The 24,351-nt window shown below is 49.2% G+C and overlaps 1 protein-coding gene and 1 long non-coding RNA gene across 10 annotated transcripts in view; one reads left to right on the top strand and one right to left on the bottom strand.

Annotated features, from left to right (window-relative positions):
* The window catches only part of TBX5 (T-box transcription factor 5), an 82,056-nt gene that overhangs the window by 42,990 nt on the left and 14,715 nt on the right, over positions 1 to 24,351 (bottom strand). For 2 of the 9 annotated variants that reach the window (XM_074321406.2, XM_074321407.2), the window contains exon 1: positions 2,337 to 2,486. The exons of 1 other annotated variant lie outside the window; for it this stretch is intronic. In XM_074321406.2, coding sequence (XP_074177507.1) covers positions 2,337 to 2,486 — 150 coding nt within the window. Of the gene's footprint in view, positions 1 to 3; positions 615 to 2,336; positions 2,487 to 24,351 lie in introns of those variants that run through there. 6 more of the 9 variants (XM_019734129.3, XM_088800994.1, XM_019734128.3 and 3 more) reach the window with 6 other exon arrangements.
* Positions 3,427 to 7,355, top strand: LOC141569180 (uncharacterized). The gene is made up of 3 exons (XR_012492632.2): positions 3,427 to 3,566; positions 5,162 to 5,254; positions 6,536 to 7,355. It is a non-coding gene; the product is annotated as an uncharacterized LOC141569180 (long non-coding RNA).

The following is a 24,351-nucleotide window of genomic DNA, read 5'->3' as shown; positions in this document are numbered from 1 at the left end:
TACCTCGCTCGGTGAAGCCGGTGCATTCACCACATCCCTTGTGCTCCTAGCAGGGAAGCCGGCGGCGAGGCGGGGGCGCCGGCATGGTGACTCCGAGTTTAAGCGGGGGGGACGGCGTGCCCAGACTAGTGGCTACGGCTGCCTACAAAGGAGCACCCACCGCTGGAGCCTCAGTAGCCACGGCCCACTTCCAACACACACCTCCTCCTCAGCTCTTCGCTGCTCTCCCTAAAGACTTCCAAGTTGTCAGGCGCCAGAAGGGCTCCAAAGAACGCAAAAAGAGCAGCCAGGAGGACACCTTCTTCAATAGTATCAACTCAGTGCCCTGCTCCTCCCTGGCACCAGGGAGGGGAAGTTAGGAGACAAGAGGGAGCCGTGGGAATGGTCCAAGTCCTCGCTGAGTGCCGCTTTCAGGGTTAAAGTTCCGGAATCCGAGGTAAGATTCTCTCTCTCTCTCTCTCTCAATCTCTCTCTCTCTCTCTCTCTCTCTCTCTCTCTCTCTCTCTGAGAAATACAAGCCGACTCAGCTGAGCTCAGTGACGTTGGGCCGCCGTGATGCTTACAAAGTCCTGGAATTGCCTATCCAACTAGCTCCCACTGCACATTGCCTCTCTCTCTCTCTCTCTCTCTCTCTCTCTCTCTCCCTCCCTCCCTCCCTCCCTCCCTCCCTTCCTCCCTCTCTCGCTCCCTTCCTCCTCCCTCTCCCTACCCACTCCCTCCCCCAACCACATTTTCCATTAGATTTCCCGAACACTCACATCACAACACGACTCCCAAACCCAGACCTGGAGATCACCCCCTCCTCTCCACCCCTTTCCCAGCGTCCATCCATCTCGGCTGCTCTGAGTGCGGCTCGGTGGCTGCAAAAAATCCTGCACAAATCATCGCAAACCCGGTCGGCTTCTGCCCGGGAAGTAATCTCAGTGACGCGGGCTGAGCAGAGAACGGAGTCTGAACGCAGGACGCGTGCACACACACGCTGCGCGCCTCCTCTGCAGCTTCGCCCGCGTTCTCTCTCTAGCGCTGACCTCAAGACTGAGAGCTGCATGACCCTGCCTGGCCCAGCCGGCCGCCGCTCGCCGCCCTGACATCTCTCCCCCTCCCCACTCATCACCCAGACTCTCAGTGACTCCGGGGTGAAGGCAGGGTGAAGGTGCGTTGGGATGGGGGCCGAGATCAAAGATACCAAGAAATCGCCATTGGCCCCCACCTAACCACCACCCCCAGGGCCACTAGACCTCCCTAGCAGGAGATGTACACAAGGCAGTGACCAGTTTTATTAAAATAATCAAACAGTCACTGGGGGCTGGCCGGGATTTTCATCTCCCATCGGCTCCGCTCCCAGCCCTCCCCCTACCTTAAATGTATTATTTTGAGGGTCGAGTTGAAGAGGTCAATAGAAGCATAAACACAGTCAGTAGGTCTTAGGCTGAGCAGACCCAGGTTGAAGCACCAAATACTGTTGCTTGGAATAAATGTCAGGGTTCCTGTTCTGTTTACTCCCCCCAGTCTGCTGTATCCCCTCACCCTGTTCTTTTCTGGGGCTCTGATTAGAGACTTGGACCTGCAGGGCAAGGTCTGGGTAGAAAGAAGGAGGGAGGAGAAGTGCCCTGGAGATCAGCCGCCACCCCAGTGTAACCCTCTGTGGCCTCTGGGACCAAAAATCCCAGGACAGGCCTGACAAATCGTTACAGAATTCCAAGGTGGACTCTCCAACTGTAAAAGTGGGGCAACCTCTGAGAAAACCAACCCAAGCATTTGCTACAGTTCTCACTCTACCTTCCAGGTTTGTTTTCAAACAGCCTTTCACCGAGGCCGTTTATTTATTTGTGAAAACACTCTCACCCTTCCAAAATGTCAGCTCAGAGGACTTTGGGCTTGCTGAGGAGGCGACCCCCCGGCCAAAGACGGAATGTCTGCATCTCTGGCAGAAGGAAAGGGAAATCCAGAAAGACCTCTCCAATCCCTTTAAATTCTCAGAGATTTGCAGGATAAAATAAATTCCCATAAATAACCTTCAGGCCCCTCCCGAGAGGGAAAAATCTGGACTCCCCCGAGTCAGTAAGATTCGCTTAAGTTTGTGGAGCCCAGATGGTGCGGGCCACCAAGCGAAATTGGGATTTTGAGACCTGGAGGGGGAATCTATTCATGCCAGGTGACACCCCAAGGCAAAATGCAAGAGAGTGCATTCTTATTTTGAGGGTGAACTAGCAGCAGCGCTGGGAGGAGGGATTCAGCAGAGCCGAGTTGGGGCGGGAAGGTAGGGGGTCAGGGGCAGGCAAAGAACTGAGAGAAACCTATTCCGCCCACCCCCAGCTCTCCAGGGCGACACTCACCTCCAAAAATCCCACCTCTTCTTTCCAGTGCAGAAGCCTGGAGTGACGCCTCGCTGGGGAGGGGCGACTCAGGTGAAGAGTTTGAAAAAGACCCCCAAAAGAGACCCCTTTTAGGCCAAACCTTCTTCCAGCGTCTGTCAAGAGTAGCATGTACCTCCCAGCTCGAAGTTGGTTTGTGGTCTTCGACAAATTAAATATTACTGTTTATTACCAGGCATACCCCAATAAAATAAAGAGGCAACCAGGCGATACCGACTATCTCACCAGCCGCTGCACCTATAGGACTTGGAGACGTCACGAGTCACGCAACCGGCCCGCGCGCTGTCACGCTCGGCTGGGGGGCAGTGGCGGGAGGTTAATTTCTCTCCGTCTTCGCCTATCAGTTCCCAGGTCTGCGCAGCCACAAGTCCCGGACGCCTCGGCCACGGGAATAAATAAAGAAATAAACAAACCCAGCGCCCTCTGGGGAAATGGGGGTGGCGAACTTCAGACACAAATAGAGCCAAGATCGATTTTCTTAGGGAGGGGGAGGAGGCCTTTTGGCGAAGGGAAGTGGGAGCCCACCTCAGCCCACGATTGGAAAGAAATCAAGTTGTTCCAGGGGGAACGAGGTCTCTTGCAGGAGTCAAGAGTCTTCTTCTTATTTAAAAATTATGTTTTCAGAGGAGGAGCTCTCGGCAAGTGAATATTGCGGAGCCAATGTAGCGGGTTATGTTTCGGACGCGATAACTCAGTGTCCCCTTGCAGACCAGCATAGAAGTAATTGCTGGGTTATCGCGGAGGGGAAATGAAACAGAGACATTGGGAGGAAGAAAGACAGTCGGCCACAACGTTTCTTGCTGAGAAAAAAAGTCACTTCTGCAAATGGTCCTTTAGCTAGGTCCGGGGATGCAACTCGTCTCAGCGCAGCCCGGCGGGGGCGGGGTGCGAGTGGGTGGTGGAGTGGGGATGACGAGGGGCGATTTCTGCAGAGAAAAATTATAGCGCCGGGGACTGCAGAGGAACGAGGCGCTATATTTTGTTTTGTAATAACGACTATTAATTTTTGTCTCATTGATGGGCATAACTTCTACGCAACCCCGTGGAGGATGCGCGCGAGCTTTTGCGCGCAGCTGGAACCGCGCTAGGGTCAGTTGGGAATCCTGTACTGCGTAGATGCCACCGGCGGCGCGGAGGAAACAGCTAGGCCTGCCCAGCACAGAGCGAGCGAGCGCTGGGCCTTCCGGAAGGGTAAGTTCCCCACCAAGGGGCCCCGAGGGAGCCGGCCCGTCGAAATCTGGACTTGCCCCCAGCTTTGGGGTTCGATCCCGGCTTTTGCGCGCCCCCAGCCCCCAGGGCTTTCCGAGGCTTGGCCTGGCTCCAGGCCTGCTCGGTCCAGAGTTGGAGCAGCGGCACAAAGTGCAGGAACGCGGTCGACCGAGCAGCCCCAGGAGGAGCTAAGGTCAGGCCCGCGGGGAGAGCAGGCAGTGGTTTCCAGCGCCGGACGCGGACACCCGGGCCAGCCGGGCCGCACACTCTGCAGCTTCCAGCAAGCAGAACCCGTGTCCCCATTCTAGGCCGGGCCTCAGTGGCTTCCCCCAGCTTCGCTTTCGTTTCCCAAGTTACTCATAATTATCTTTTCCCCCCAATCCAAGGCCCACGGGTATGGCGTTTGCTCCCCGATGCCAAGAGCGCGACGCGAAATCCTTTGCCCAAAGCTTTGAGATGAGTTCCTATTTGTGGAACACTGGGCCCTCCGTGCTGGGCCGGAAACAGAGGCCTCGGCCCCGCTGGGGCTGAAAGACGAAGGCGAAACCCTAAGCAGGGAGAGTTCCTTTCCATTTGACTCCCTTCTCTCAAATCCACGGTGCAGGGCCCCAAAATCAGCCCGCCCGCTCACAAAGGATTCCGCAAGCTCAGCTTCCCAGACCCGCTTTCCCACACGCTCCAGAGGCCGCGCCAGGGGGAGAATAAATAAAGACCTCAACTAGATTTGAGAATCCCCATTCTTTTCCTCAATCATTGGGCAGTAAACTGGAAAGAGAGGCTCCAACACGTAGCATCCCTCCCTTCTTTCGGAGGACTAATGTTTTTTTCCCACCCGCTCCCAGCTCGGTTTTCTCCCGAAATCTGTTTTCCTCATTTCAAAAAATTTCTGTCCTGATTTTAATACTGCAATGGATAAGAGAGCAGAGGTTCCTATTTTTAAAAGTTAAAACAAAAGTGAGGGTTGATGGCTGTTGATCTTTTTTCTTCACTTTTGCTTTGTTTCTAAGAAAGTCGCATCCAAAACCACCATATTTCTTTCCTCTCAAAAGAGAACTCGCTTCAGAATCCACCCTTTTTCTGTTTCTTTCCCTATGTGTCCCCGTCTGACTCAGGTCTCCACTGAAGGAGAAAAGTAGGGAGAAGTGCAGATTGGACTGGGAAAATTAATAAGAATTATAATAATAATAAAAATGATGACAAAAGTAAACTGACCGACTCATTTTTCGAAAGAGAGAGTCAGGCTGAGGGTGGGAATTTCCCTCATTTCTCAGGGGGTCAACTTTCCCTCCTGCCTAGTTAAAACTGGCTCTATTATATTTTTTCCAGGATTTCAGTATCTCCCTTCCCAATGTTTTATTTGGTTCCTAGCTTCCCCATTTCTGACCGGATGTATCTAGGAAGAATGCTGGCTGTTGTGATTATTATTTTAATCTCCAATATTCTCCAGTATGTTCACCAGTTATCATTACTACTTATTTTACTCAGCATTATTCATGTTGCTATTGTTTCCTGTGCTTTGGAACTATTTCTTTCCCCTCCCCGAAGTTTTGGTGGATGATTTTCTTTTTTTCTCCTAGTCAGGGTCATGAAATGAGAAATGGAAGTGGGAACTTCTTTCTGGAGGCCCAGATGAGATATCAAGACTGGAGGTTTGCAAGCTCCAGAAGGTGGTAAGACACCACGTTTAGGAGGCAAAGGAGTACTCTCCTTGCTCCCTCCAATGTGAGGGTGTCCAGTGGGGGAGAAGGTCGAGGGTTTTGAGCTGAGAGAACCTGGTGCCGCGTACTGTCCTGGGGGCTGCCCTGAACCTGAGAACTCCGGCTGTATCTGCCGCCCAGAACCTGTAGAAAGGCCTTGGGGATGGTAACCATGTCTACATGGTCAGCATATCCCCATAGCCTCAAAAGATGTGGGGGAAAATATACTGAATTCCAGGCCTCTGACCCGGTAAGATAGAGACTCAAGCTAATACCTCCAGGTCTGGGAAGCAGGCGGGGGGCATGTCTGGATACCCCCTCCCTCAACTGGAGGGTGCAGTGGAAACTTGGGAGCCTGCTGCTCTCCGGGGCTCTGGAAAGACAAATTTTCTTTGGCAAACGGAACGGTGTCACGCTGTCGACACAGCAGACTATTTTTCTTGTTCCCTCATGGAGGGGGGGAGAAAAGAGAGCAAGAAAGAGAGGGAAATTAAATCCACACGTGTTAAGCTTGCTCAAAGGGCCGGATTCAAAACCAGAGATGAAACTAGGACTCCAGTTCTGGCTGCTCGCCGGCCTCTTTCCAGCCAGCCCCAGGCTCGCAGGGCAAGGCATCCCCACTGGAGAGAATTCGATCCGATGTTTCATAAAGCGCTTTATTTAAGGGGGAAAAGGGGTGATGGTTCCTCTCTGTCTACACTGCAGAGTCAGAATTCAGAAGCAGCAAAACAACAACAAAAAAGGAGGTAGGAATTGTGAGAAGAATTAACCCCTGTAAGAAAGCTCAGCTTGATAGCTCCCAATGAACCCAATGGTTTGTAACATTTACCCAATGGCCAAAATGAGCCAGACCAGTCGTTTTGGAAATTCCTAAGATCTGACTTTCGGACTTTGGCCTTCCTGGTTCAAGAGAACCTAAGAAGCTGTTTTATGCACGCTGGGATAGCTGGTTTAATCCGCACGGCTAACGCCCGCATCCCTACTCCTTCCTATCTTTGGAGAGAAACTTGCCTGGAGCTGAGGGTACAGGCCCCGCCGCGGGAGGAGCCCTGCTCCTGCAGGGAAGGGGTGGGGGGGCGAATGGAGTCGGCCACCCCTCCTGGAGCTGCGAGCGAAAACTCTAGTAATGACCTTGAAGGGGTGAAGGGAGGTGGGTGGGGGTTCGGGTGAGGAGAGCAGCCAAACCCCAAACTGGAGGGATCCGTCACCAAAACGATTGCTTGGTCGAGACCTCTAATTTTTCTTCCCTTTCAGCCCGGGCCCGCGAGCGCCGCAATGGGTCTCCTCTGGCCTTCGGGTCTCCTTTGGCCTCCTTGCGCTGGGTTTCCCTCCTTTCTGGGCAGCGGCGACAGAAGGGTCCGGAAGCAGGGACCGGGACGCCTCTCTCCCTGGCCACAATCACACCCGGAAAACACTAGGGTGAAAATGACAGAGGCTCTCGGTGGGGTGCAACCGACTGAGGGTCGCGGTGGGAAAGCTCCTGGCGTTGGTTTCCGCAAGGGCCCTGGGTTTCCTGGTCACCATGGCAACCCTGGAGTCCCTGCGAACAACAACCGGGCGCCCCGGGGACAATTGCTCACTTTTGCGGAGCGTTCTGAGGCCTGCGAGGCGCTTCCGCCCCTCGCTCTTGGCTTTCTGGAGGCCCCTACAAGGCGAGGATTGAAAAACTCCCCCTTTTTTTCAACGGAGGAGAAAAATCGAGGAATAGTGGAATCTGTAATAGGGTGGTTCGGGGGTTGAGCAAAAGCCCCCACTTAGCAGGGTTCAGAGCGACGACCTCGGCGGCGCGCGAATGCAGCTCACGGGATACTTACTGTCCTCGAAGCCCGCACCTCGAACGTGTCAACCGGGGACCCGGGATTCTGAGAGTCGCGGATCTCTTCTCAGCTACTGCCCACCCCCACCCCCACTCGAGATTCCTCACATCCATCCAAGCAACGCTTTCTCCTACCTGGAATAGCTTCTCCTAGATAAAGAAAGAGAAAACTCGGACACTAAACTTTCGGCGTTAATGTCTGCACGGTCTTATTGAGAGAAAGAATAAATTACACTTCTTTTCCCTTTCGAGAAATCATTTTCGATTGTAGATGCAGTATAAATAACAGTAAGATAATATTTGGGGGTTGCATTGCTTTCTTCTTGAACTTGCGGGATGTGTGTGTGGGGGAATGCTTTTCTTTTGGGAGTGGACAGTGGACAATACAGGCTGATTTATCTGTTTCCATTTTGGAGGCAACCCGCTGGGAGAAAGAACCAGGGCGCTGACCAGCTTGGACTGCCCGACTTGGCGGCGATGGAGGGTCACAAAAGAGAGAGGCCCACGGAGAAAAGGGGTCCAGGCCTGGGTGCCCACAGAGGCCTTTGGCCCAGGGATGGGAGTGACTCCTCCTCTGGGGTCTTCCCCACCTTGTTTCACTCTCTGCTGTGGACCCCATTCATTTCCATGCTTATCAGGCAAGACAAAACTTAGCTTCTCTCTGATACTTCCGCTGGGCCATCTAATGTCCCCAAAAGCTCAGGGCTGGCCAGTAGTGCCTCCACCCACACCTTTCCCGTCTGAATCCCAGGCAGCCGATACAGGTTCCTTTAATATCACTCAAGACCCTTGTCTCCTTTCTTCCCCAAAATTTTGCATTAATAGCCTCAGAAGAGCCCTGCCTGTGTCCACACAGCCACAAAGAGAGAAATGTGGATATTTGAGACTCAAAAATCGTTAACATTTGAGGTGCAGTAATAGCCAACATTTACCAAGGCCAGGAGCTATTGCAGCATGGTTTCTGCTCACTTGCTCACTTAGCTCTCAATAGCTCTGTGAGAAGGTGGTTCCTGAGACTGGCCACCGTGCATGCTCTGGTGGGATTTGAACCAGGTAGTCTGACTCCAGAAGCCAGGTGCTCCTCTTTGACAAGGCAGGGCTTCTCTACCAAATCAGGGAAGGGAAGGGGAATGCGAAGAGGTCGGTTGGATTGGGTAAGTTCAAAGGACACTTTTTAAGCACCTAAAAACACACCCAGTTTAAAATGAAAGGCAAATTTCTCCTTGAGTCCAAAGGGGTAAAGGCTTAGATCTCTTCTGTTTCTACACCCTCTCCCAACTCCCAGCAGGGAAGTAAGGGACCCACACAAAGGCCTAAGGGCATACAGCCCCAGATTCCTGAGCACTTAGCCAGATGAGAGGAAATATGGGAAGACGTCAACTTCTTCTCTCCAAACCTCAGCATTCTGTTCCCAATCCGGTTGTGTTCCCAAACCCTGGCGCACATTTATCACAGCCTCAAATCAGTACACATTGTCCCTTGGAGGGAAGGAAATTGGGTGAGTGGGATAGAGAGGGGAGAGGAGATGTGCCTGGGTGGGGGTTGTTGTTTTTTGAAACAAATAATGAGGCTCAGAGAGGGTGTGGATCCGCCCATGTCACAGAGCCTCTGCTGGAAATGCGCCTAGCTCCTTGCCATTCCCTAGGCTTCAGGTAGAGACTGAAAGGAAACCTCAGCCGCTTCCCCAGTGGAGTGTGCAGGCCACTGTGGGCTCAGCCTGCTAAGGGTGCCCCTTGGAGGTGTGGAAGCCGCAGTCTGACGCAGCTGCCCAGCCTGCGGGGTCCCAGCTTCCCTCTCCATACTCGGGGAGAGGGAGTGTGGTAGACGAGGCCCTTCCATCTTTGCACCACTCAAGACCTAACAAACAGGCTTCCTGGGGCTGCTGGAATCCCGCTGCCTCAAGGTTCCCGTGGCGGGTTTCAGGAAGGTCCCTGAGCTCTGGGGGTAGAAAGGGGGGGTCCAGACCCGGCACTCAGAAGGACCAGCTCCTGGCGCCAGTCCTGTAGCCTCCCCAGCCCAACCCCCTGGCGCTTTCTGGCTTCTCGATCCTTCTTCCCCTCACCTCGTTGTCCCTGCTGCGCACACCTCCCCCACTCGGGCTTCCGCAGGTCCAATTTAAGAAGAGGAGTTCTTTGAAGCTTGGGGACCTTGAGATGCAAACCCTAGGATGAATGCCCAGATGGGAGGCTCAAGGGGTCCCCACTCTCCAAATTCCTCCCTGCAGTGTCCTCCACCGGGGCCCCAAGCGTCCTTCAGGGACTGAGCCTTCCTGCTCTACGCAAAATGCACTCCCTCTGATGCAGTCCCATCTCCAGGAGCCCTGAGGACCTCCACACTCCCTCCCCCAGGACGCTGGCGACCGACACCAGGCTGGTTGTTTGGGGGTTTCTCCCAGACCTCTCAGCACCAGCTCCTCACCAACAATAGCTCCCCAAGAGCCAGGTTTACAGGTTCCTAGTGCGTCTGGGTGAGGGCCCAGGACCCAGGAATGAGTGCCGGACCCCAGAACACCTGAATCTGAGCTCCGGCCAGGGTCAGTCCTGCAGCGTTCCCCAACCTCCATCCCTGTCTCCATCTGGTAACACAGCTCAAGTCTCTCTTACCCACTGGAGAGGTGGGCTGTGTGGCCCCTTCTGCGTGGCTGAATATGACATTACCCCCAAGTCTGTCTGGATGACACTGTGTCATTAGAGAAGGGACTCAGGTGCCTCTTTGCTGTTGTGTTACTTTGTGTGCGTGTCATTGAGGGTCCTTCCTGGAGGGAGGGTATTTTAAAATATTTTTTTCTGTGTACCTCCTTATGTGAAAACACCTGCGAGTCTGCGATGGATGCCTGGCGGCCCTGAGTACGTGTGGTGAGGGCTGGTGTGGGTCCGTGTGTTGTTGTGGAATGCCTGTGTGTATATCGCCTGCAAGACGGCCACCACCCAAACATCACCACAGGGTCAAATGGTGCCCTGGGCTCATAACCCAATGTTCAACTCTCCTCCATTTTTATTGGCCACTTTTATGATTATTATTTTTTACAGACAGCTCCAAGTGGGGGCCAGTGGGCCTGGGTCTCCTGGAAAGCAGTTCTGCCGTTCAGATGGGAGGCCAAAGGGGCTGTCACAGGCACCAGGGCCACCAGAGTCTATATTTAGAAACAAATTCCACAGTCACTTCCTGGGAACTGGGCGAAAGGTGCCTGAGAGCAGAGAGGACAATGTCATAAAAGAAACCCCCTCCATGCTTCCCAGAGTTCAGGGGAGGTCCCCACACTCCTGGCACATTGGAAACTCAGGCTCAAGAAATGGGCCGGGATAGACAGCTGGACAGAAGGCAGAGCACAGTTACTTCCTCCGCAGGCAGTTAAGGAGGTGGGGGAGTTCATGCACAAGCACAGGGACCCACTGGCCCATAGCACCCCACAGTTGTGTACCTGTTCCCAGGGCAGAGGAGTTGACTCTAAATCCTAACGTTGTTTATTTTTGGAAGTTGGTTCCAAGGGAGCAGGTGCTACAGCCTGGCTGCCCCAAGGGCCTGACCCCTAGGCAGGCTTTGAGCTTGTCCTCCAAGTCCGTGGGCCTGGTGGGCTCCCATGGGGTGAGCTACTCCCTGCAGCCCTATAGATGCCAGGGCAAGACCACTGGGGACAGCTCTTACCTGAGCCACTGAGCCCATCCCTCTACCAGCCCTGCACTGAAAGCAGCAAAGCTTCTGGCCTCTGCCACTTCCACGCCGTGGTGCTGGGAGGAAGCTGGCTTGCCTGAGCCCCCCATCCTGACCATCTGTCCCCAACGGGTCAAGCAACAAGCTGCCCCAGACCCAGCCACTTGGGAGTCACATGTAGCACACACAGCTATGCAGAGTCACCTGCTGCATGTCCAGGGGTGGCGATTCTGTCACACACACACACACTCACATCAGGCAGTCACCCACCACAGAGGTAGATGCAGCGGTTTGTTGCACACGGCACTGGCCATACTCATCATCACTGCTTCACAAGCACATACCCCCTGATTCTGTCACACACACGAGTACAAAGACACACTCCCTCACTTGGTCTCACACAATCTTACACAGGCAAATACACAGCGGTTTAGTCACATACACATACTCCCGTCCTCATTGTCTCACAAAGACACACAATCATGGTCACACACAAGCACCCATAGGCTCATGCCTGCACATATGTGGACATTAAGCCAGTCGCACATGCAATCCCAAGCCGTCATATTCGCCCACACTCACGCACAGAAAGTCACCCACACAATTACAGCCCTTCACCCTGAGTCACACCCACGAGCCATGTGGGCTTGCGTGCACACACATGCTGCCAGGCACGCTCACGTCCACATCTGTTCATCCGGGATTGACATTCAGTCACTGTCTGTGGGACCCCTTGGACCCTCACATCTCCTCTCCTGCAGCCTGGAGCATGGGTGCCCTCAGTCGGGCTGCCCCTGCCCAGCCTGGCAGAAGTAACTGGGTGGGCACAATCAGGGGTCATTCACCAATGGCATGGGGTGGTTCCCCTGGAGAGAACCCCTGGTGTCAACAGCCCCACCCAGGCTGGGAATCACCAATTCTTGGGGAGGAAGGACTGAGGGTTTTTGTAGCAAGTGAGGGAGAAGCCAGTCTCTAGATACACCTACCTCTTCCTCAGCCTCCTATCAACCCCCCACAGAGGCCCCAGGGCTTTGACATGGACCCCTCCCAGGGGGTGAGACCCAAGTGGGCCCTTAGCAAAAACTAGTCCAGCTTTTTAATTTTACATATAAGGAAACTGAGATCTAGAGGTGCAGAGATAAGAAAGGGACGTGCCCAAGTTTTCCAGGACTTTGGAGCAGAGCTGGGACGGAAACCCCATCTTCTGCACCCCGTGCAGACCACACTGTAAGATTACTGGATACCCGCCCCCCACCACCACCATTGCCATCACCAGCCTTGCACCCACGGCTCAGTTCAGCCTCCAAGGAAGCCTGAGCTACTTGCCCCTAAGCAAAAATGAGGCAGCCATCAGATCATGTCCCATCCTTACTCACAACCCTCCAAAGGGCATCTTCAAGGTCTTACAATAAAATCCCAGCTCCTTCCCATATCTTTAAGGCTCGGCTGGAGGTGGATCCCACCTGCCCCTCCCACCTCATCTCCCGCCCCCCCCCTTTCTGTCTCCACATTCTATCCACCTCCTCCTGCTCCTCATTTGCACCAACCCTTGTGCCCACCTCAGGGCCTTTGCACAGCCATTCCCTCTGCTCCCGGCTCTCCTCATAGCCACTGCCTTCTATCATGTTTGTTATGTGTTAGTTTATTATCTGTCTCCACCTTAGCCTCTAAGCTGCTGAGAACAAAGATTGTGGCTGTCTTTTCAACACGGTATCCATCCCTTTCACATAGTCAGTACTAGATAAAATGTGTTGAATAAAACATATAAAGGTATTATAACAGATGGAGTCAGAACCAAGGATGTGGAGACACAAACAAAACATATATGTGGAATCAATGAAATGCACAAGACTGTAGAACTTGCCCCACTCTGTGCATGAATAAGACGTCTGAATGGTATAAGTTTGGAGGGAACAGAACCCAGTAGCATATTTTTGGCTTTCTGAGCCTCGAAGCCTGAGCTGCTTCCTCTCTCTGTGCCCCAAGTGCCCCCCTCCCCCCCAAACCCGGCCATCCCTCCCTTGTCCTCTGGGCCTTTCTTTTGTCCACCCTTCCATCTGTTCCCAGGAACCTGGAGAAGGAACCAGTCGATAAGTGAAAGTAGTATTTTTATAGGCTGATAAAAACCATGCTTATCTAGAAAGCTCTGTCCCATCTCTCCAAGTGCCCCTAATTGGTCATTTGCCCAGTGCCCTCTCCACCAGGGCTATAGACACCCTGGGAAAGGTGAAACAAGCCACCCTCCCTGGCTTTCTTGCTTCTGTTCTGTTTCCCTCTGCCCTCCCCCTCAGTGAGGGCGGGCCCACAGGAAACCTTTGCCAGGAGGATTTGGGATCAGGAGGGAGGTGAGAAAGGATGGGGAAGAGGGGCCGTGGTGAGGGAGGGGTCCGGACTTCCCCAAGTGGGTTCACTATGCCACTATTTAATGGTGCCAACTATATTAAATTCTATACTCCAGCAGCCTCTTAAATCCATTTATGGCCCAAGCTAGACCCTGAGCTGTAATAATAATAAAAATAAAAGAAAGAATTTATGCACCCAGGGTGTGGACCCGTCACCGGCAGAAAAGAAAGAGCTGTTTCTAGCTGATCTTGCTGGCCTGCTGCCCACCCCCTGGCCTCCTGTTTCCCCTGGGTGGAGGCTCCCAGGGGAAGGGAGGAGAAATGGGCTTCTAGTGGGAGGGGAGATTTCAGGAGCCAAGAGTCAGCGTAAAGGAGCATTTACTGGAGTGTCTCCTTTTCTCTCTGGGGCTCACGGAGGAGAACTTTCTTGTATTATATTTATATTTCTTGTATTATATTTAGAGTAGATCTAGATCCAACCTGTGGTCAAGGATTGAGGAGAGAGCAAAGAACTGGGTGGAAAAGGCTTAGAGAGGTAGGAAGCTGGGTTTGGTGGTTCAGCTCCTACGTATCGCCATGGGTTCAAATCCAGTCACTTCCTGGTGGTGTGAAGTGAACAAATCTTTTCACCCCTCCCAGTCTCAGTGTCTCCGTCTGTACAATGATTCTCATTAGAATACCAGCTTCAGGTGGTGGTGTGAGGGGAAAAAGAAATGATATAATATATGTGAAACTTCTGGCACAGGCTTAGAGTAGGGCTTGATAAATGCATCTTTCCTCTCAAGGTGAGTAGAGAGACAGGGTTCACGGAAGACTGAGCCTGGGGTGGGGAGGGAGAGGTAGGAGAGGAGGGTGGGAACTGGATTGGCAGCTATACGTGTAACTGGTCCCCTGGAAAGCGTTAGTACCAATCTACAGTATCTGGAAGGAAGAGCTGGCTTTCCACTGATCAAGGCTTCTGAGGAATGAGAGGCAGGGTGAGGACAGAAGAAGGAGGCCTGGTCTGAAAGGCCCAGAGACACCCCCCAGCCTTACCTCTGTTTGCCTGTTGCAGCCCTTTCCCATATCTCTGCAAAGAACCTAAGATGTAACCACTGATTTCCAGCCGGGTTCCAGTAGGAGACAACCTTTCTGGGGCAGGAATGGTGTAATTGTTGGCCCCCGGCTCCCAGACCATCAAGAAACGCTTGAGTGGGTGGCTGAAAGACTGAATGGAGACTGGGACCTTTGGCTTTGTCATTCTGGCATCAGGTGTCAATGAGGCTAGAGCCAGGACCAGGAGTGAGACTGTTCTGTTTTCCTACTTGCTGTGGCACCATTCTCACTTCCTGATTACCTTCTCGTCAGGCAACTAAAAGAATAGACTTGGAGCCTATGGAAGATCTATTGCATTTAATGACGCAATTTTGCACACCACCTTATGCCCACACCTTTGGGGAGCCCCCTCTCACACCGACTCTGGACTTGGCCTCTGTGACTTGCTTTGGCCATGGGACAGTAAACAACTTGACACCTTGTGTATTTCTGCTCTCTTGTTCCTCTGCCTTCTCCATTTATAGCTGGGCTAGCCTGCTGTGGATGAGACACAAAGCTGAGTCAGCCCAGTGGTCCCAGCCAAGGCCATGGATAAGTAAGAAAGCCCAACCAAGGTCAGTAAAGCCACCTGACTGCAGCTGACCCACAGGTGACCACAAACACCTGAGTAAGCCCCTATTGGCAGACCCATCGAGCTAACCCATAGATTCATAAGCAAAAATACATATTGTTGTAGCCACTGGCATTGGTGGTTATTTGTTATGCAGCATTACTGTGGCAGTATCTAACTGATACAGAGGCTTGAGCTAAATCCAGCCCTAACTATCCTCACATTCCAGGTTTGGCCAAGGACAAGAGTTTTAAAGTTCCAGTTGCAAAATCTCAGGCCCTGGCTTTCATTTCAAAGGATGGTTATTTAAAGCATCAGAAATAGATTGGTGCTTCTGGCTTCCAACCATGGAAACTGGAGCAGACGAGGAGTGGGGAGAGTTCCTGTAAGGCCAGGTCTACACTGAAGCAATTTGCTGTTAATCGAAAACACATAGACCTGCGTTTAGTGAGACAGGATGAGTGATCCTTCTGAGAAACACTATGGTGGGTTTTACCGTAGCACACATTGTCATGTCACAGTGGACAGCGTCCATTTCCTCCTTGGTTATAGAACCCTGATTTTTCCCTGGGAAACAACCCCTACCTCACTCTCATTACCCAGTAGATGACCAATTAGCATATTCCATCCCCAGCCACGATGATTGGTTCAACAGTAGGCACGTGTTCAAATGCTATCCAATCAGAAGTTATTGTGGGACTTTTGCCAGACACCTTGGGAAGAAAAGGCCTCTTTCCACTGGACTTAGAGTTTTACGGATGGAAAGCCTCGTGTTGCTGGTCACCATTTTATTACGCCAGGGAGTACCTGCCCAAACAGGCAAGTGCCTGACACCCGTAAGACTGTTTTCTCACATGTAAGAAGAGGCTAATAATGGTGTCCCCTCATAGAATTGTTGTGAGGCTTTGAATGAGATAATACATGAAAAGTACCAGGCGAGTGATCCATAAATGTTAGCTATTGTGATTCATTTGGTGCAACCATTGGCCTAGATCTGTAATTGATATTTAACCTGTAACTCAAAATGAGCAGATATATAACAAGCATCTCTATGATGCTTTCCATGTGCACATGGATGCTGGTAAACATATTGCATGGCATACACTCCCAGATGCGCTAGTAAAAATTCAAGCCCGTCTTTTCAAGTAAAGAGACTCCTGACTCCAGCCAGCCATGTCCTTTGGCTTACTCTAGTGAGGCGGAGGTTTGAAAGGAGCCACCCCGAACTCTCCCTGGTCACCAGAGGCACAGATGTGGCCACAGCAGAAGTTTCAGTTTGCAATGAGGACCAGTCGAGTTTGGATTAAGTTTACCTTCATCACCATCCTCAGCGTCTCCCTTCTCTCCAGGACTGTGTTAAAATACCTCAGACCGAGTGGCTCAAACAACAAAAATTTATTATCTCACAGTTTTGGAGGCTGGTCTGAAACCAAGGTGTCAGCAGGGTTGGTTCTTTCTGAGGGCTGTGAGGGAGAATCTGTTCCATGCCTGTCTCCCAGCTTCTAGAAATTTGCTGGCCGTCTCTGGTGTTCCTTGCCTTGTAGACACATCACTCTGATCTCTGCCTTCCTTTACACATGGCGCTCTCCCTATGCGCGTGTCTGTATCCAACTCTCCTCTTTTTATAAGGACACCAGTTGTATTGGATTAGGGCCACCCTAATGACCTCATTGTAACTTAATTACCATTGTAAAGCTCTATCTCCAAATAATGTCACATTGAAGTACTGGGCGTTAGGACTTCAACATATGGATTATTTGTGGGGACAATTCACCCCATAACAAGGGGGTCGTATCTTCTGTGCTCACCCACAGAGTATATCCAGACCTGTGGGCACGTTTCCAGCATCCGTTTAACTAAAATCCACAGCCGTGGGCCACAGGGACGTCATGAGGGCAATGCCTACATGGCAGGCATTCTGAAAAAAGAAGAAAAGCAACAGGGAGCTGATCTGCCTCTTGCTATGTGACCCTTATGAATGATTGAGCCTCTCTGAGCTTCCACTTCCCCAGCTGTTCCACAGGCTTGATGGGAGAGGGAAAGTGTTATAAGAATTACATGAAGTCACACATGGGAAACAAAGATGGCGGGCATGTCACTAGCGAACAACGTGATATGCTTTAGAGCCCATCCATCTGGGGTCCAGTCCTGGCACTGACAATTACAGACGGTGTGGCCCTGGTCAGTTAACAAACTCTTTGAGCCTCAGTTTCTTCACATCTAAAATCAAGGTAATTTCAGGACTCACCTCGTCATATTAGGAAGATAGTTAAATGACAGTAGTAAGTGTCGGGTACAGTGCTTACAACCTATTAAGTGTTCAATAACTGTTAGTGATTTCCCTCCCCAATTCTCCCCCCTGATAATTGCTTTAATCCCAATTTTGAAGACTAGATTAAATACACACACTATGGTATACATCCTGGGAGCCGAGACTTGAGCAAGACAAGTCATCCAGAATTTCTGCTGCAGATCACCCGACTCGTCTCTGCGGAGAGATGTGACCTGTTTCATGAGCAGATGAGACCTCGTCTCATGCTGTATTCTCCAGGAAGTGTCTGTAATGTGGTAGCAACTGAAGCTGAGATTGTAAAATAACTTCAGCAGCTCCAAGCCCAAAAGCAAAGGTGTTGGTTCAAACACCTAGCGCTATCTAGGCACTGTTTTATGACAATACAGCTGTAGGCTGTCCCAGTCCCATTTTCTACCACCCACCCACCCCCACCCCCATAGCTCATAAAGCAGGCATGCTTCGATTTATGTGACGAGACAATGAGTGAATGTGTGTTGACCCATCATCTCCTATGAGACCGCAGTAATTTACCTGGAACAACTTACATTTCAATGATGAAAGATATTTACACAGCCCGCATGGATCACGGTAACAACATCCTCTTTTCCCAGGAATATTAGTCTCTGTTTATTTATATCAAAGCCTTATTTCCCTCTTCACACCCCTAAAAAGAAAGCAAACAGTAGGGGGATGCAATATACCAAGAGACCCCCAGGAGGTTATTAAGCACTAATGGGGGGCGGTCTTACTTAGAGCTGACTTATAGTTCCTCTCCTGCTGGATTATGAAGGCAGTTCAAAGGGTGGCCCGAACGTCAAGGTGGCTTGCTTAAGGGTTGGGAAATCTTAAATAGGGCCTTTCATCTCTGTGACCACATTCTAGCTGAAAGTCATTACCATCTGCTTGGAGCTGGGTGGCCAGAGGGTCGAGCTGGTGGTCACTCACACCAGCTACAGCCCAATTTCCACATTTCAGTAGCCCTGGACAGTTGCCTGGAAGGGTGTATTCATGTGGCCATGCATGAATTCAGTGACTATTTCTTTAGACGCCAATATCACAATATTTCCTGGCCCATGCATTATCGAACATCTCATTTCACTGATGAAGGAAAAGGGATCATGAAGTTTTTAGCAGGCTCTCGTGTGATGTGAAAACAAGCCAATACCTCCTGGCCAAGGGCTTATTGAGGGGTGAGAAAGGGATTCACAATGTCAAAGCCCATTTTCAATGGGGCTCAGTAACTGGACCTGCTGTGAAGGGCATTGAGGTGTCGAGGTTCAGAGCCTAGACAGGCAGACTTGGTTGGCCATGGGTAAGTTACTAAACTTTTCTGAGCCTCAGTTTCCTCTCCTGCAAAATGGACCTACTAGAACCTCCCTTCTGGGATTGCTGAGAGGATTAAAGGATTAAGTAAGATATTCATGTAGAACACTTAACACACCACTGACAGAGGGCCACCAGATGTAGGGAAATTACCGTTCTTCCTCTCTGTGGTCCATGTGTAAAGCTGAGAAAACTTGCTTCTCTTAACCCACAACAAAGGGTTCAGGCCTTTTAATGGGAAGGAAAGTCAATCCTGAATAGGTTGTTCCTCAGCCTCAATGACTTTATCTGAAAAGATGAAATTGTGAACACCCACCTTGTAGGGTTATTGTGAGGATGACAGATAAAGCTTGTGAAGTGCCTGGCACAGGGGAGAAACACAATAGCTGGAGATCAAGTATAATTAGAATCATAAGTGGCGAATCAGATCAAGAGCCCCTGGGACAGAATTTACTGAGCCTTAGTTCACTGCTATCCCCTTAACACACCCTTCAGCTCCAATATCAGCATTTACTTACGGCCTCAGTGTTTGAAGGCTGAGAACATCCTTTCCACCCATTTCCCTGGACCAATTGAAAGAGATTTAACAAATGGAGATCTGAGCTATACCTGGAATTCATTTCATGCTCTAACCCCATCTTATTCCAAAATCAACCTCCAGGGCTGCCAAGCAGGGGCTTGTAATTTATGTAAATATTGACTGTGTGTCTACTATCTACACTACTCTTGGTGCTGAAGTTAGTGATCAAAGTCAATAAACATCTCTGTCCTCAAGAAGCTCATATTCTAATGTCACGCTACTCAACCGCAAACAAATAAGGGGCTTGCACTACTCAACGTTAGCTGCCTCAGCCCCAGCTTTCTCTCAAATGTTATTCTAGAAAGGATCGTGCAGGTCTTTATTTGCAAAGGAAAGGGTGAACTTTACCCACGTAGAGAGGTAAATAGAGATACATAGACACACACAAATACATAGCTGGAGATGCAGAAAACGATTTGAGCACAAATGCTGTGTTGGCCATTTTGCTAAATATGCGACTGACTTTAATACAAATTTAATCCTCACAGCAACCTAGGAAATAAGTATTGTTTATGGATGAGAACACTTGAGGCTCAGATAATAAAAGTGATTTCACTCAACAAAGAATCACTGCAGAACTCCACCGTAATTGGTGTAAGTGCAACCTGTGAGTAAAACCTCAGTTATTGGAATGGATTAGAGAATATGAAGTAGATTCAGACAAGGTGGAATATGGAGCAATGGTAATGGTTTGAGTGTAAATGGTTAAATAAAGGGAAGCAAAGACTTTTATGTTTTTACAAGAAGACTGCCTTCCTGAACACATCTTAAGAGGGACCCAAATCTGTAAGCAGATTTATGGAAGCACATCTAGCTGAAGATGACCTAAAATGCCCTGTGGGCTTTAAGGTAGCGCTGAAAAAGTCACATGGTCTTTGAAAACCCAGCACCCATAAAAGTTTGGCCAACGAGCGTCATGAAACCATGAGCCAGTAACACAGGAAACTTGGATGGGCTTCCTTCAAAGCCCACTTCTATGAGTTCACAGAAACCAAAGGCTTGGAGCAATGTTATATTAGGTGTCTAATGAAAAAGCTATCACCTTCCAAAGGACTAAACATTATGCTTGCAAAAAAGCACGTGGAAACATCAGACAAACTCAAATAGAGGGACATTTTCCAAAACAACGGGTCCGTACACTTCAAAAATGTCACGGTCAAAAAAGACAAAGAAAGCCTGAGAAATTCTTCCAGATTAAAGGAGAGCAACATGTGGCTCAATGTAATGTGTGATCCTGGATTGGATTTTGAATGGGTGGGGGCAGAGGAGGCACGGCACCTATGAAGACTATTACTGGGTCACGTGATGGAAATGTGGATTTGGTAATAGTATTGACTCAATATTGTATTTTCTGATTCGGGCACAGTGCTGTGATTATGTGAGAGAACATCCTTGTTCTTAGTAAATACTTGCTGGTGTGTTTAGAGTAAAAAAGAACTATGTCTCTAACTTATTCAGATGGTTCATTAAAAATTGTGTGTGTGTACATATATGTACATCAATGTGTGTTTGTATATACATACATATGTGTGTATGTATATATACTACACAGACACACACAGAAATCATACGTGAGTGTGCTATAAGCCTATTGGCTATAAGCCCAGAGCATCTAGTGACTACTATCTGGAAACATCTTATCTGATGATGAATCCAGCAGAGAGGAACCAGAGCCGAAAGATGAAGGGGCATTGTTGAGGTCCTTGATCCAAATGTGCCTGAAGCCAACACGCTCTCAGACTTCCCAATTTAATGAGCCAATAAAATCCTCCCCTTTTAAATCAATTGTTTTTGCTCGAGCCAGTTTGAGTTGTGTTTCCGTCAGTTGAGTGAAGTACTTTGAGAAAGGCCTGGGCCCTGATGGTGACTGCATTGCTCTAGTATCGGACCACTCCGGTGCAGGCACTATGCTAGACGACAGGTGTACTAAGATGAGTAAGACCGAATCCCTGGGTAACGGTGTCAGCGTGGTCCAATAGGGAGATGGACAGATAACAAACTAGTACAATACAATGCCATCCAATCTTTTTCAACTCTCCTGGCTTGAAATAGCCTCATCTCTTTTTCCCACCTATGCAAATTCTCATTTCCTTCTGGCCTGGAGGGGCCCGCCCAAGTTCATCCTCCTTCAGGAGCCTTCACTGACCACTGCTTCCATTGGGATCAACCATCAAACATCCACTTGTGTGAGGAACGGTATATGACACTGCATACCCTACCTTGCCAACTGCGTTCGCAGTTTGTGGGGCATGAAATGTGTAGAGACCTGGTATGTAATAATCATTAAGGACTGTTTTTGGAATTCATTATATCATATAAATAGCCTCCTTGGTGATTGGAAGAGCACGGGGTTGTGAGGTGGGGGTTAATGACATCTGCCAAGAGAGAGTAGCTGAAAACAGATTCTGAGACGAACATGACTTTCTCAGGCCTGAGAGACCCTCAGAAACATCGGACAACGTGAACCGCATCTTGAACTGTGACGCGGGGCCAGAAGCTCTTCACAATACTTCAGCCTGATTAATAATGATTGCCTTTCACAGAATTCTAAAATCTTTACCTAAAAATTACGATGGGTTAGAGTCACTGGGGATTAGTCACCCTTCTCATGTGATAACCACATTCCTGGATGACAACATTTCTGTGAATTTGCCAAGAAGGCAACAAGAAAGCACTGCTTCGATCCAGTTTCCACTATTATTTTTTGTGGTTTGTGTCATCATCTTGGATCTAAATGAAGCCTGAGTCTATGTCTGCATATGGCTAATCACGGGGACGATAAATTAGGCCCTCCCATGAATATATACTCAATATGCTTTATATTAATTTGTTAGGGCTGCCATAACAGAGCACTGCAGGCTGGGTGGTTTGAACAACAGACGTGTATTTTCTCATGATTCTGGAGGCTAGAAGTCCAAGATCAAGGTGTTGGCAGGGCTAGTTTCTTCTGAGTCCACCCTTCTCCGCTTGCAGATAGCTACCTTCTCCCTTTGCCTTCACATGTTTTTTCCTCTGTGTTTTGTTTGTGTCTTCATGTCCCCTTCTATGAGGATACCAGTCATAATGAGTTAAGGTCCACCTGTATGACCTCACTTTACCTTAATTACCTCTTTAAAAGATGTACCTCCACATACAGTCACATTCTGAGGTACCAGGGGTTAGAAATTCAACATGTGGCTTTTTGGAGGACACAGTTCAGCCCATTGCATGCATTTACTTACTTGTCGAAAAACTCATGAGGTTCCAGGGCACTGTGCAAACACTTTATGTGCCTGCTTTATTTCATTCTCACAATAAGCCCATAAAGATGGCACGCTCATCCCCATTTCACTGATGGGGAGACTGAGGCTCAAAGCGGGTAACTTGAACAAAGTTGCATAGCTATGAAATGTTAGAGCTGAGGTTTAAATCAGTTCTGACTGACACCAACCCCTATGTTCTTAACATCACCCTAAAGTGTCCCACACTCTGGACACTCTCAAGATGATTTTAGGTGAAACTAGATGAACTTTAGGGGGGAAAAGGTAAATATGTATACATTCATTTTAACATGTACTGTGTTTTAAAAAAGACTAACCCACCAAGTTCATGATTCCTCAGGACGAGCCCAAGGTAGATATTCAGGTTTAGCACAGTGGATAAAAAGGAAAATAGAATAGATAATGTTCAAATGTGGCAGAAACGATAAGGTGAGCTGAACAACAACTGAAGTATGGGGAGTGATGCGTTCTCAATCTACAAATTCGTGCAAACACATTACAAAGCCACCATAGTCCATTGCTTGTCAGCGTGACACCCATACACATCTCCTGAAACCATATTTTATCCCGACACTAACAACACTAGCAAACTCTATTTCTTCCTAATATGATACAGCTACACTGCATACGGGAATACACCTGGTTAGGCTCACCCTTTCCCCACCCGAGGGTACAAACTCTATTTTGGTCTTTGAGTAATGTCCGCTCTCCGTTCTTCTCCTAGACAATCGATAAAAACAGAAGACATTTCTTTCATCATTTGCCTTCAAACTCTCTCTCTCTCTCTCTCTCTCTCTCTCTCTCTCTCTCTCTCTCTCTCTCTCTCTCTCTCTCCCCCCTACCCCCATCCCCTCTATCTTTCCAGCCCCATTATTCCCACATCATCAGCCTTTGGAAAACTAAGCCAGCCATTCTACCACCAGGGCTTGGCTGAAGGAGCAGGTTGGGACCGCCGGTGAAGCTCACTTCTGATTTTCTCCCTTCCCCCAAGGATAGGGTGCATTGTTTTCCTGCACCCGGCAGCAGCCAGCATCTTTCATCAGTTCTTTACCATGGATTCTGCGGCTTTATTAGCAAATGAAAATGGCCCAACTCCAACTGACATCAATGGGGTCTCAGCTACGAGCAGGTCCAGAGCTTTTCCTGTGGCCCCAAGCTTCAGACAAACCAGTTTGAAGAGAAGCCAGTTGGCTTTACTCAAGCTACCAGTGAGCTATTTTTGACATAAAAAGAAGCTGAATTTAGCTGATAACTGATTGAAGAAATTTTAAACACAACTCTGTATTTGGGGGTTTTAACGTCTTGGCAGCAGTGGCAGAGAAACAAAGGAACGATACTGAATTTGGTCAGGCACCATGTTTTGAAAACAACTAATTAAATTACATCAACTAACCAATTGTTTGCAAAACAACGGTTTGAGCGAGTTGCATCTGTGTATTTTTCTCTCCCTCCCATCTTTCTACTACTTTCTATTACTACTTTCTACTATTTAAGTTTGTGTAGGAAAACAAAGCCTTAATATTTTCATGAATGAGAATTTGGCACTGCAATGAGAAAAATTCTGTAACGCACGAATATAATGTGGACCTTTTAGCCCCCAATTTCTAAAGTTCAGATAATGTTTTCTAAAATGTATAGGATATGGATGCAACAGACAAATGGTTTCTGAATGTCCATCCAAATCTTAGGTACAGAAAATCATACCTTTGTGTCTGCTTCAGATCTTTTATTTTCAATCATTTAAAAAGGATTCATCCAATTCACATCCCTACCACCCACCCCACCGTCTACCCATCTATGTTTCTTCATAGCAAGAAGATATAATTCTTTTTCCTTGAGATCTGGAGAAATAGACACGCAGAAAGATTGAGGGATCTGCCCAGAGTTGCACAGCCATCATCAACGGGCCCAGAATGGTCCAGTTCTACTTGAAGTCTCTGCTTCATTTTGTTCACTCTGGGTCGTTTGATGTGGTTTGATATAAAAATTTAACAGAAGTCCCTGTTGCTTATTTTTAAGCCTATAAAATAATAACAACTAAGAGGCATTGTTAGTTGGGTCCTAAAGATCATTTTTCAACTTTGGAATGTGTCTCATTGATAAGAGTCTGGCCAGCCTTGCCAGAGTACAATGCCACAGTAATATTCTTATTACAAACTA

Source organism: Rhinolophus sinicus, chromosome 9 (assembly GCF_057876585.1).
Source record: "Rhinolophus sinicus isolate RSI-liver-muscle chromosome 9, RSI-T2T, whole genome shotgun sequence".
Taxonomy (NCBI): domain Eukaryota; kingdom Metazoa; phylum Chordata; class Mammalia; order Chiroptera; family Rhinolophidae; genus Rhinolophus; species Rhinolophus sinicus.
Note: the sequence above shows the minus strand (reverse complement) of the source record. Positions and strands in the feature narration are given on the sequence as shown.